This window comes from Mastomys coucha, unplaced genomic scaffold, assembly GCF_008632895.1.
Source record: "Mastomys coucha isolate ucsf_1 unplaced genomic scaffold, UCSF_Mcou_1 pScaffold23, whole genome shotgun sequence".
Taxonomy (NCBI): domain Eukaryota; kingdom Metazoa; phylum Chordata; class Mammalia; order Rodentia; family Muridae; genus Mastomys; species Mastomys coucha.
The window spans coordinates 73,069,985-73,084,087 of record NW_022196906.1 but is presented as its reverse complement, the minus strand read 5'-3'; the positions used below and the strand labels follow the sequence as shown (position 1 = coordinate 73,084,087).

The following is a 14,103-nucleotide window of genomic DNA, read 5'->3' as shown; positions in this document are numbered from 1 at the left end:
AACAAATTCAGATAAATTGAAATCATGTAACTTTTCTCATCATAATGCAATAAAAGTTTTAAAAAATATCTAATAAAAAAAAGAATCTCAAAATACTTTTAAGTAATGGTCATTTGAGAAATCAACATAACAGAATGGGTTTTTAACTTACTTCTATTCTGAATACATAATTAGGCATACCTACCTTGTCATAATAGTCTGCCGGTCTGGGCGTACATCTAACAAAATCTTCATTATCTGGGGTTCAAATCCCATGTCTAGCATCTTGTCTGCTTCATCTAAAACCTGTACTTGAAGCAAAGAATGTAGTCAATCTCATATCTAAACACTTATCTCTCCCACTAAACCTATAACCATTCAACTTCTGAGAAAGCCAGAATTAACTTTCTGTGGGCATAAAATACAGACTGATTTGTTTCACTTGACTCCCAATTGCTTCTTTGGCCACTGAATGAGAAAAAAGTCAATGTCTAACTTTCCTACTCTTTACTATGCTAAACGTTCCCAGAACACAAAGTTCTACTATAAAACAGCCACCCCACCACCCAATTTTTTCTACAGATTCAGTTCTTTTGCCTCCCAGTATTCCAAACCCTTATTCCACGATTACCAAGTAGGTTACACTTTTCAGGTTGACAAAGTTATTCATTTGTAGGTCATTCAATCTTCCAGGAGTTGCAATAATGATGTCTACACCTTTTGAAACATCTTGTATTTGTCCGTCTCTATCACCACCACCATATACACAAACACTTAAAAAAAAAAATCAAGAAGTTCACATTTAAGCAAAGAATACACCGTCATAATTGAAAACAGCAAGTAGCCCAAGCGTTATGGTTAAGGGTAAGATGAAATAAGAGAAGCTGAAGGTTTAGGAGTACCTGTCCCTTTGTGGACACTCTCCACATCACCAGGCCACGTTGTTTCCTAGAGAACTGCTTCTGCATTGTTTGGCTCTCTGACATGACTACTGCGTTCAGATCAGATTCTGAACTCTCACACTCACACTCTCTCTCTCTCTCTCTCTCTCTCTCTCTCTCTCTCTCTTTTGTTTTGTTTTGTTTTTTTTTTTTTTGAGACAGGGTTTCTCTGTATAGCCCTGGCTGTCCTGGAACTCACTCTGTAGACCAGGCTGGCCTCAAACTAAGAAATCCGCCTGCCTCTGCCTCCCAAGTGCTGGGATTAAAGGCGTGCACCACCGGTTCAGATCAGATTCTGAAGGAGTGAAACTAATGAAGACAAGAGAAGTTACAACAACTAAAGGAAAACTCAGCAAGACCCTGTCATGCTAGTAGAGCACAGCAGTGATTTTACACGTATATTTTGTTTTTTGAGACAGGTTTCTTCTCTGTGTAGCCCTGACTGCCCTGGAACTCAATCTGTAGACCAGGCTGGCCTTGGACTCAGAGATCATCTATGTGTGCCTCCCAGGTGCATCACATGGTAACTCATTGATATGTATGACTTTTGTTGTTGTATACCAATTGAAAATTAATATGTAGAGTTAGGGTGATAGCTCAGTGGTTGAACAGTTGGTTAATATGCACAAGGTTGTGAATTTGGACCCAAGAACCACACATAGACACACACACACACATAGACACAGACACACCCACACCCCCGACACACACACACACACACACACACACACACATAGACACAGACACACACAGACACACCCACACACACACCCCCCACATTTTAAATTTAGATAACGTTACTCCAAACATGAAGGTGAATATAACACTGTACAGAAATGACTTACCTTTTAAGATCCCCATATGAATATTTAGAACATTCAGCTTCTACCTGAAGGGCTAATTCCCGGGTGGGCGTAAGGACTAACATGCCGGGGCCATTTCTTTGTTCTCTAGCTCTTTAAAAGGGAAACAAGAATATTCAGTTGTTTGTTTTCGATGCATGGAAAGTTCTTTAGGTACAAGATTTTTAATGATGAGTATCAAAGACAGACATGGCATATTTGTACTTTTTGGTGAAGTGCATGATTAAAAATTTCTCCTATAGACTTTGGTTTATTAATCACAATTAACATACCTAAATATATAAGCTGCTGGTATAAATTTCTATAAATTTTTACTACAAAGGCATAGTTACCATAAAAATGACAAAGGCAAGAAAATAAGCTAAAGACACCACAAATCCACTGTCTCAGATTCTTCCCCCCCCCCCCCCCCCCCCCCCCAGACAGGGTTTCTCTGTGTATCCCTGGCTGTCCTGGAACTCACTCTGCAGACCAGGCTGGCCTCAAACTCAGAAATCCACCTGCCTCTGCCTCCCAAGTGCTGGGATTAAAGGTGTGTGCCACCACTGCCCAGCTTAAATTCTTATTTGCTCATTTAACATGACTTTTTAATTAACAGTTCATTTGAAATGACATTTTTCTCCTTGAATAGAACTATACTGGACAATTCATACAGTTTTAATTAAACAGCATGACTTAGGACAATTTAAATAATTTGACTCCAGTGCCTTTCTATTATGACTCTGGTGGTGGCGACTGCCCATTGCTTCCTGAAATGGTTTTTGAATGTACACTTCATCAGCGTAGCCACCTGCATCCTGGCCAAGAAGAGGCATCAGTTTGAACAATGCAAGAAATGACAGGAACGTAATTATAGTTTTGGTTCTATATCTATTAAATTCCTGGTAAGAGAATGAAGCCAAAGGAATTCTTACAGTGGTTGAGAGTCTAGATGAATAAATCCAGGCATTAAATAGGACAGTGTCTTCCCTGTTCCAGTTTGTGCCACTCCAATAAGATCTATTCCTTGCAGAACTATTGGCCATGCCTGTGACTGAAAAAGAGTGATAAATACTGAAACAAGAAGCAGAAATAACTCTTCTTTCTCTCTGCTGTTGTCCTTCACCTCTATGTTCTTAAACACAGTTAGACACTGGTTGTGCTGGCAGGAGGTACTGGGCACATGCTTGTAAGACTCCGCTATCCCCCAGTGGATTAACTTCTAAAACACATTAACTGGGGAAAAGTGTTCAATGAAAAAGTTAACAAAGGCATACCTGAATTGGTGTAGGTTTCTGAAAGCCTGCTCTTTTAATGTTTTCCATAACTTCTGGGTAACTTTGAAAGGCATCTTCAAATTTACATATGGGGTTGGGGATAGGACGCTTCTCACCATCTTTCAAGTCATCACATGTTATATTAAAATTTTCTTTCCTTCATAGAAAATACAAGCATGAGTAGATTTGTTCAATTTACACAAAAAAGAAAAATATTTCTTATGGTCCGTTCAGGTAATAACTAGAAATTCATCTGCAATGGATTAAAAGCAGATTTTAGAACTTTAAGGTGGACTAGACTAAGAGTTGGAGGGCTGGACATGGTGGCACGCACTTGGAATGCAGCACTGGGGGGGTGAAGACAGGACAGTGTGAGGCCAGTCGGGGATATACAGACTATTTCAAAACGAGCAAACAAGTGAACAAAGAGGAAGAGAGACAGGAGCCCTCTTATGGGAGGGTGTAGAGGGAAAGGCAAGTCTCTTTCAGTTGTATGGGTGGGGGTGGGTGAAGGAAGCAAGGAACGAGTATGCAAAGTGGAACCCACTTATGTGAAAGGTAACACAAAACTAGACTAACAGGGTCCTAAACTATGTGACCAAGGTTTAGCATTATCTCAGTCATCTTTCTGCTACATATATCCATCCACCCACCCATCCATCCATCCATCCATCTATCCATCCATCCATCCATCCATCCATCCATCCATCCATCCATCCATCCATCTGCAAGTCTCATGTGGCTAGCCTCAAACACTACATGTAGCTTACAATAACCTTGAATTTCCTGGTCATCCTGACTCAACTTCCAGAGTGCAGACACGCACTACTATGCCCAGCCATTATTTTTACAACAGACTTATTATTTTTAAGGTTTGTAGTAGTTTTTAAGGTTGTTATTAAGAGACTGGAGATGGTTCAGCAGTTAGGCATACTGGTTGCTCATGCACTGGGGTTCAGTTCCCAGTACCCACATGGTGACTTATAACAGTAACTTTTATTCCAGAGGATTCAATACCCTCTTCTGGCTTCCTTTGGCACTGAATACATATAGTGTACATATATACATACAGGCTAAACACTCACAAAGTCATAAAAATAATCTTATGGCATCAGATAAGAAATGAAGAGGTTGCAGGCTAGTGAGATGGCTCAGTGGTTAAGAGCACTGGCTGCTCTTTCAGAGGTCCTGAGTTCAGTTCCCAGCAACCACATGGTGGCTCACCACCATCTATAGGGGGATATGATGCCCTCTTCAGGCAGGTGGAGATTATATATAATATATAATCTATAACATATAATATATATATATATATGCAGCAGAGCACTCATACATTAAATAAATAAAATTAAAAAAAAAAAGAAAGAAAAGAAAAAGGGGCTGGAGAAATGGCTCAATGGTTAAGAGCACTGACTGCTCTTCCAGAGGTTATGAGTTCAATTCCCAGCAACCACATGGTGGCTCACAACTACCCGTAACAAGATCTGATGCCCTCTTCTGGAGTGTCTGCATACATGAAATAAATAAATAAATCTTAAAAAAAAAAAAAAAGAAATGAAGAGGTTAAGAAATTATTCTTTGCTTTGTAAGAGACAGAATACAGAAAGGCATAATTGGTCAAAATTCAGAGAACAACTGATTGAAACTGTCTTCTAGATATGAGAAGGGAGCTACACCCATGAAATCTCAGATACATGGCTGCCTAAACAAGGCCTGAATAGTTATACCAATTGACATGCTATAGTTGATGAGGGGGAATCTCACAAGGCCCCACCCTCAAATTAAGAGCTACAGGCAATTAGTGTCTGCTGAGGGAAGGAGACTCAATCTTCCCCAAGGACACAGCCCCTAACTGGTTCTCTATCACCAAGTAGTCAGCCCTAAAAATATACATTATGTAACAACAAATGGAGTCAAGTAGGTTACATGATTCATGCAACTATGTTATAACAGTAATAAAGAGAAAAAGTCCATGAATTGGAAAGGAAGTAGAAGGGACACATGAGTAGTTGGAGGGAAGAAAGGAAAGGTGAAAATGATGGTAAATATAGTATACATGTGAAATTAAAAAAAAAAAAAGCAAAAGCAATTACAGTGCTGGCCAGATGGCTCACTGAGTAAAGGTGTATGACAGCAAGTCTAATTTCTATCCCTGAGACCACAGAGTAGGAAAGAACAATTACTATAAGTGATCCTTTGGCCTCCATATGTGTGCCATGTCATGCATGTATGTGTGCACATACACATACATAAATAAATGTAATTAAAAAGTAATGGATTTCATTAAAAAAAGAAATTATTGTATTTAAAAAACAATTTTTTTACCTTCTCAACTTTTCACTGTTTGCTGGTTAGCTAGGTTGTAGAGTACTGGCCTAGAATGCATGAAGCCCTGAGTTCACTCCTAAGCACACATACGCTGGGCATGATGATGCACACCTATAATCTCAGCATAAAGAAGGTAGAGGTAGGAGGATAAGAAATTCAAGGTCACTTTTGGCTGCACAGTAAATGAGGCTAGCCTAGGAAGGCAGTCTCAGAAAAAAATTAACAGATTATATTTATTTACTTAATATGTGTGTGTATATGTAATGTTGGCGGTGGGGCACATACTTGCCACAGTGCCCATGTGGAGGTCAGATGTCAACTTACACCTTGTGGATCACAGGGTGTCAAACTCAGGTTTTCAGGTTTGATGGCAAGTGCTTTTAACTGCTGAGCCATCTTGCCAGCCCTAAAAAAACCCTTAATTTTCCAGCGTTGGAGACATCATTCTCTGAACTACTATCTAATACAATAGGCATCCCTAATATGTGACAATTTAAATTTGAAATTAAAACACAGTCATGAAAATTAATGATAGGGGATGCATTCTGAGAGATTAGTGGCTGGCAATTTTTCTGTTTTATAAACATGACAGTGTATTTACACAAAACTATATATAATTGTCAAATACAACCTAGCCTTTAGAATTTTATGTACTTTAAGTTTTCTATCTTATTATTTTATGTGTATAAATGTTTTGTCTTTCTGTGTTAAGTGCACCACAGGTATGTGTGATACCCACAGAGGTCAGAAGAGGGCATCAGATCCCTGGGACTGAGTTACAGATGGCTGTGAGCTGACATTCAGGCGGTGGGAATCAAACCTGGATCCTTTAAAACTCTTAAAAATTAAACTCTCCAGCCCAACTTGGCCTTTAAAAAGAGATTTATTTATTTTTATGTTTCTGAGTATTTCACTTGCATGTATATAAGTGTACCTTATGCATGAAATCTCTAAGGAAGCAAGAAAAGAGTATCAGGTCCTCTAGAACTGGAGTTATAAACAGTTGTAAGCTGCTGTGTGGTGCTGGGACTGAACCTGGGTCCTCTGTAAGAGGAGCCAATGCTTTTAACTGAACCCTCTCTCCAGTTTCTCAACCTGGACTTTTGAAAGTGTGTGTGTGTGTGTGTCTGTGTGTGTCTGTGTATGCGTGAGTGTAAAGGACAGGTCAACTGCAGATATAGATGTCTACCTTGTTTCTTGAGACAAGGTCTCTCAATTGTCCTGGAGCTAAATGAGGTTAGGCAGGCTGGCAGCCTATCAAGCCCTAGTGATCTGCCTGTCCTCCCTCCTTCTAATGCTCACTAAACCAGCTTGTTATGTGTTATTTCTGTGGCAAGCACTTTACTAACTGAACTAGAGAGATGGCTCAAGTGGGTAAGGACATTTAGTGGCAAGCCTGATGACCTGAATTTGATTCCTGGACCTACACATTGGAAAGAGAACTGACCTGGTAAGTTTTCTGACCTCCACACATGACCTGACAGGAGTATTACTCCTCTCCACCCACAAACACAAATACAATAAAAACAAATGAAGATTTAAGCTAGCCTACAAAGCAGTGGGTGTCACCATGACATTTTCATACATATAATTTTACTTTGTTCTTATTCATCTTTATCTTCAAAGTCCTCCCCTAACAACCTACTTCTTAATGCTACCAACAGTCTTCAACAAAGGCAAGATATATGAGTTTGGGAATAGACAGGCAGCTCAGGGGTTAAGAGCACTTACACTTGTGGAAGACCTGGGTTTGGATCCCAGCACCCAAAGGACAGTACATAACCTCGCAAGCACTCATGTAGTACACACACACATATATATATTTGCAGGCACTTATGCATATAAATATTAAATAAAAATATTTTTCTATAGAAAAAGATAGAAGTTTGCTGGTAGTATGTGACACACAATAATTCCCTCCCACCCCCTATTTTCTTTCTTTCTTTTTTGAGACAGGGACTTGTACTCAAAACTGTTCTGGAGCTCACTATGTAGACAAGGATGCTCTTGAGCTTCTGATCTTTGCCTTCATCTAGAGAGGTAGGATTATGGACATGTGCCATCATGCTCTATTGTGCCTGGCTATGTGGTGCTAGGGACTAAACTCGGGATTCGGTGCATGCTAGGCAAGCACTCTACCAACTGAATTATATTCTCAGTTCTACAGTAATTTTTAAATTTGGGAGGACAAAAACCAGAGTTTTGTACATGCCAGGTAGGCACTCTACTACTGAGATACACCCCCATCCCTAGTTTACTTTTGTTAGAACAAATATACTTTAAAATACTGTTGGGGAGCAGTCATTTGTTTTCGTGATAATGTTTTATAAGCTGTAGATTACACGCTCTACTCTGACCAGCACAGGTTTAGTTGTACCATGTTACCACACATGTGCATAATGCACTGCACTGAGTTATGGCAGCTACAATCGCTTCAATATAGTCATTCTTCATATCCCTTATACACTCTTACAGGTCACTATCATGGGGGTGGGGGTTGACTTTACACCCCCAGCACACACTGTTCTTCAGCTGTAAGAGCTACAGTTAGTGTTCAGCTGCTTTGTATAATACTGAGACACAAGTAGACCAGCTTCCATCATCACAACCCGACATTTGTTACTGTTTGTGACAGTCTTGCTGACCTTGAACTCATGATGCTCCTGCCTCTGCTCCTGAGTGCTAGGATTACAGGCATGTGCCACCATGCTCCACTGTAGAATTCAACAAAAATGCTCTAAAATTCATCATGTAAGATGCAGCCAAATTTTCAGCTGAGCAAACATGGAAGTTTGCTCAAACACGGGTGTAGTGTTCCAATACAATCATTCAAAATCCTTGCCTAACGAGTCAACAGTCAAAACCTAAGAACACACTGAGGTAATGAAACAACTACCCACCTCCAGTTGTCTATTTGCACTTGTGACATTGAGCTTGTCGTTGCTGACTCTATGTAAAAGTTTTTCTTAATTGGAGGTAAATCTGGGACAAAGATGACAATCCAAACTTTGATAAATAATAATATTGTACATTTACTAACACTTATTCAAAACTACAGATATCAAACTAGAATAATATTAAGTTCTCTATGCGTATAGTTTTAGATATTTCTACATATTGCCACCCAGGCTTATGCCAGTCTACAAGATTTCTTTTTGGTTTTTCTTTCAACTATATTTTTCACCCAGAAGAGAATATTTTTAAAAATAGATGTATTTTGTTACTTATTACATATGTGTGTGCATATCTGTGGGAGTGTACGTCACATGTGTAGGTGCAGTGGCCAGCAAAGGCAGTAAGACCCTCTAGCCCTGAGTCACAGGCAGTAGTGAGCCAGCGACCAAGGGTGCTGGGAACTAAACTTAGGTTCTCGGCCAAAGCCACAGGTATTCTTAACTATTCAGCCCCCACGAAGGAGTCTTTAACCGGAAAGAATGATTTTTTTTTTTCCTATGCAGGGACTCACTGCATATCTCTGGTTGTCCTGGAACTCACTATGTAGACCAGGCTGGCCTTAAGCTAACAGAGATCTGCCTGCTTCTGCTTTCTGAGTGCTGGGATTAAAGGTGTGTGCCACTATGCCCAGCTGGAACACATGATTTTTAAAGAAGCCCAAGTAATTGCAACAAATGAATTTATTCTAAAACACTTAACATTGATTTTAATTTTTCTTCAAACGTCAATAGCATTAGTTTAAAAGTCTTTTAGATTTATTTTTATTTAGTTAGTTTTTTAGATAAAATCTCATTATGTAGCTCTGGCTAGCTTCAAACTTACAGAGATCTGCTTGCCTCTGCCTCCTGTGTACTGGGATTAAGGGTACCTGCTACTATACCAGGCTATTTTTATTATGTGTATGAGTGTATGTCTGTATGTGGATATGTGCGTGCAGGCACCTGCAGGGGCCAGAGACACTGAATCCCCTGGAACTGGAATAGCAAGTAGTTCTGAGACATCTGACATGACAAACTCCTGTTTCTGCAAGAGCAGTACTATTCACTCTTAGCTACGAAGCCATCTCTTCAGTCCCATACCATTAGTGTCTATTTTTGTAATGATGATAATCAAACTCAGACCTCTGTCTTCAGAAAAAGTACTCTACCAGTGAGCCATAAACTCCTAGCCCCCATACTACTACTTTTAGGCATTAAATATAGATCTTCATTCTACTTTATGAGGTTGTCTCAGTCTTGTGTGTGTATGTGAGTGTGGTTTATGTGTGTGTGCATACATAAGTGCATGTGAAAGCCAGAGAATGGTGGTCCTTGTTGCCTCTCATTGAATTTGAAGCTCATCAACTGGACTGGGCTGGTCAATGAGCTCTTAGGATCTACTTGTCTCTATTCCTCAAGCTATGGGTTTACAGACAATCAGCATCCACCTTGCTTTATAAGTGGGTGCTGAAGAAATGAACTTGGTCCTCATGCTTAATGTGGCAAGCACAGGAATTATGACTTTTTGCAGCCCCTCAAGTTGTAAAAGTTCATTATACCTCTTCTAAGCTTAATTTCTTCCACAGTGCCCCCATAACACATTGACTGTCTAAAAACTTAACATGCACACATAATGACATAGTTACCAACATTTTGATTATTATTAGTGCATTATCTTTTGTGTATATGAGTACACTCCAGCCAGTGGAGGCCCAAGGGCAATCAGGTATCTCCCTCTATCCCTTTCTGCTATAATTTTTTGAGGCAGGATGTCTTGCTGACACTGGCAGCCTGTCCTCCTGGCTGTCTCCCTCCCCACATGCTAGAGTTACAGGCATGCACAGGACCACATCTAGCTTTTTATGTGGGTGGGGTACTAAAAGTTAAACCCAGGTCCTCACAGTTATACAGTAAGTACTCTTAAGCAGTGAGCCATCTCTCCAGCCTATAAAAACAAACACTAAATAATGATGAAATATTGCTGCCTTATTTAAGATCTAAAAGTATGCACTTTTGAGAGCTCCCGCTTCTTAAACTTTTTCTCTCAGAACCACTTTTCACTGGTGAAAATTTTACCTGACGGAGGATATTATATAAAACCGCTATACATATCAAATATTCACTGATTAGAAAATCAAAGATTTACTTCAAAAAATTTGGTATACACAGAATTTTATAATTTATTGAAGATTAAAATAAAATCATATTGTAATAAGATAGATATGCCTATTTTTTATTTCTTTAATTTTTTTTGTTTGTTTTTCAAGACAAAGTTTCTCTCTGTAGCCCTGGGTCTCTTGGAACTTGCTCTATAGACCAGGCTGATCTTGAACAAAGAGATCCAACTGCCTCTGCTTCCTTCCAAGTGCTGGGATAAAAGGTGTGTGCCACCACTGCCCAGATTATTTTTATATAGAGAATTGAATTTAGTTCAACACCACCACAGAGCACTGTTTTCAGAATTTATTTTTATATTCTAATCATCTATACTTATGAATGCTACTTCACACAAATGTATAGTATAAAATGATCATTTCATAAATTGTTGGAAATTCTGTCCCAATCCCAAGGTAAATTCTTTAAATGATTTTCTTTTTTGAAATTCCCCTGCAACACAAATATCAATTTTTACTTATTTTTTCAGACAGGCTCTCACTATGTCACCCTGGCTGGCCTGCTCTCACTATGTCACCCTGGCTGGCCTGGAACTTACAAAGATCTCCTTGCCTCTGTCTCCAGAGTTCTGGGATTAAAGGTGTATGCTATCATGCCTGGCCAGTGATTTTTAGAATCAAACATTCTAGCACAATACAATTCAAAGGTATACTAATTTGATAGTTCACATGGTAAGGAACATGAAAATAAAGATAACTCTTTTTTCTGTAGTTAAAGCATTATGTTTGTGGAAGATCAAAAAACTTTGCATGTATGGTAAAAAAAAACCAAAAACCACTGCAATTCATAGCATATAATGGTCTCAGACCTTAACAGAGGTATTTCTGGTGGCCTCTGGTGAGATGTGTGTGGTATAACAGAATGAATAATGCAGAGCTCACTGCGTCAAGACCTAAGCTATGGTGAAGACCTGTGTTGCCACACAGTGAGCACTACCCAGAACACCTCAGATCCAGTATGCTTTTGATTCTGAATTAATGTCCAGTCAGTGTTTAGAAATCTTGCACTCTTGCCACATTTTCACGACCCTTGAGTTTAGTTACATGACCCTACATGGGTCCTGACCCACAGGCTAAGAAGCTGGGTTACAGAGGATATGAACTGCAGTCAAGAAACAACATCACCATGGATAAGTGTTATCATACAAGACTGACCTGCCCACTTTTTCTTTTCCCATTTCAAAGCATCTTCTCGAATTTGATCCCAATCTATCAATGGCTGATCATCTGTTACACTCTCACTTGTGCTGGTATCTGTTTCAACAGTAGGTTGGAATGCAATAATATCTGTTAAAAGATTTTAACAGATTTTACAAAATTAGCTTTGAAGTAAGTCCTGAGGGCACAAAATCTCAAATGCAGCTTTCTGTGTATGTTTATTCATAACAGGATATTAATTCTTGAAATATAAAAATCTATACTTTCAAGGTCCAGGGAGATGGTTCTATGTGTAAAATACAAAGCAAGCATGAGGACCAGATCTGGATCCCCAGCCCCCATGTCAATTGCAAGCAGACAGGGCGGTGGTCTGACTATAGTCACAGAGCGAGGAGGTGGACACAGGATCTCTCCAGAGTAAGCTGGGCAGCTAGGGTAGCCCAACCAGTGAAGTCTGGATTCAAGATGCTACTTAAGACAGAGGTGGCAAGCACTCAGATCTACTGCTGGCCTCTGAACACAAGCTAGAGCACACACACACATAGGCATAAACACACACAAGCCAATCTTTACCCTTAATGCTAAAATGTGTACTGAAGAGCTCTTTCATTTTAACTCACCGGTGGCTAAAAGTGAAACTAGACATAACCATAATAGTTAAATAGCTACAGATATTGGGAATCTTTTTTTTTCATTTGCTTGTTTACACAGTATGTGTGCTGTGTATGCACTCACATACGTGTCTCTGAATATGCCATGGGGCACATATGTCAGAGGACAACATGTAGAATGTAGAAAGTTTCTCTTTCTACTGTGTGCCTTCTGGGAACAGAAGCCATGCCAGTTTGTCATGCTTCATGGCAAGCACTTTTACAGACATGGAATTCTGAAAAATGAAAGTAATCTGGCCTCTTCCTGAAAAAAAAAATGTGTAGGTCTAGGAAAGCTAAAGCTTTGTCTAAGGGGAGGAATTAAATATGATATGTATAGAACCCTGGAAAATAAATCAGGTGTGCTAAAGCGCCCTTGTATTCCAGCTCTCAGCAGGCTGAGATGAGGGCCAGAGGATTATGAGTTCGAGGCCACCTTGTCCTACACTGGAGATTCTACACCACGGAACAAAGCAAAACTAATAAAAGCACTGACAAAAAGTATCTTTACATTTCTAAAGCAGGCTGGAAATGATGGTTTCTGCCACTAATCCCAGCACTTGGTTGGCAGAGGCAGGCAGATACTTATGATTGAGCCAGCTTGGTCTACATAGTGAGTCACAGATCAGCCAAGACTACACAGTGAGAATCTGTCTCAATAATAATAATAATAATAATAATAATAATAATAATAATAATAATAACAACAACAACAACAACAACAACAAGCTAAATCACTTAAATGTGCAAAAATTAACAGCAACAATAAACTAAAGTACTTAAGTGTGCAAAAATTACTTACCAACTCTGTGTCCTGGAATGTAATTTTGTTGTTTTTTAACAACATTATCTATCACTGTTTTTGCTTTTGTTTGCATGGCTTTATTACCAAAAATTTTGATTTCTGCCTCAGGATTTCCTTTTATTACCTAGATACAAAGGGAGAAACACAGGTGAGATTGAAGTCTCCTCACCAAACCCTAAGAATTACTCAAGTTCTGTCTTAGTCAGGGATTCTATTCCTGCACAAACATCATGACTGAGAAGCAAGTTGGGAAGGAAAAGGTGTATTCAGCTTACACTTCCATGTTGCTGTTCATCACCAAAGGAAGTCAGGACTGGAACTCAAGCAGGTCGGGAAGCAGGAGCTGACGCAGAGGCCATGAAGGGATGTTCCTTACTGGATTGCTTCCCCTGGCATGCTCAGCCTGCTCTCTTATAGAACCCAAGACTTCCAGCCCAGGGATGGCACCACCCACAAGGGGCCCTTGCCCCTTGATCACTAATTGAGAAAATGTCTTACAGCTGGATCTCATGGAGGCATTTCCTCAAGAGAGGCTTTTTTCTCTGTGACAACTCCAGCTTGTGTCAAGTTGACACACAAAACCAGCCAGTATAAGTTCAAATAGTAAAAAAGAATGCAAACATGGCCTATTCCGTGCCCAGTTTAAGTAGGGTCTCTCTTCCTTTCTCTCTCCCCCTCCCTTTCTCTTTCTCTCGCACTTGCAAGATATACACATACACACACACACACACACACACACACACACACACACACACACACACATTACAATTTGTAAATTTAAATTCAGGACACCGTGGTTGAGGGAAAAATAAACCATTAACACAGGGGCTGCCCAGATGGCTCAGTAGTCAGGCTCTTGTCCCCAAAGCCTAGGAACTTGAGTTGAATCTCTGGATCCCACTGAAGATAGGAGAGAACCAACCCTAAGTTGTTCTCTTAACTCTACATACCCAAATAATAAATGTAAAATATTAATCTAGCCGGGCAGTGGTGGCGCACGCCTTTAATCCCAGTAC

General features: G+C 39.7%; 1 protein-coding gene across 2 annotated transcripts in view; it reads right to left on the bottom strand.

Annotated features, from left to right (window-relative positions):
* Ddx43 (DEAD-box helicase 43) overlaps nucleotides 1-14,103 on the bottom strand; it is a 31,603-nt gene that overhangs the window by 12,418 nt on the left and 5,082 nt on the right. The window contains exons 3-10 of one of the 2 annotated variants that reach the window (XM_031345166.1): nucleotides 13,085-13,211; nucleotides 11,630-11,761; nucleotides 8,268-8,349; nucleotides 3,040-3,196; nucleotides 2,698-2,816; nucleotides 1,766-1,876; nucleotides 611-752; nucleotides 185-285 (exon numbers count right to left, since the gene is read on the bottom strand). In XM_031345166.1, coding sequence (XP_031201026.1) covers nucleotides 185-285; nucleotides 611-752; nucleotides 1,766-1,876; nucleotides 2,698-2,816; nucleotides 3,040-3,196; nucleotides 8,268-8,349; nucleotides 11,630-11,761; nucleotides 13,085-13,211 — 971 coding nt within the window. The remainder of the gene's footprint in view (nucleotides 1-184; nucleotides 286-610; nucleotides 753-1,765; nucleotides 1,877-2,697; nucleotides 2,817-3,039; nucleotides 3,197-8,267; nucleotides 8,350-11,629; nucleotides 11,762-13,084; nucleotides 13,212-14,103) is intronic. The other variant, XM_031345167.1, reaches the window with a different exon arrangement.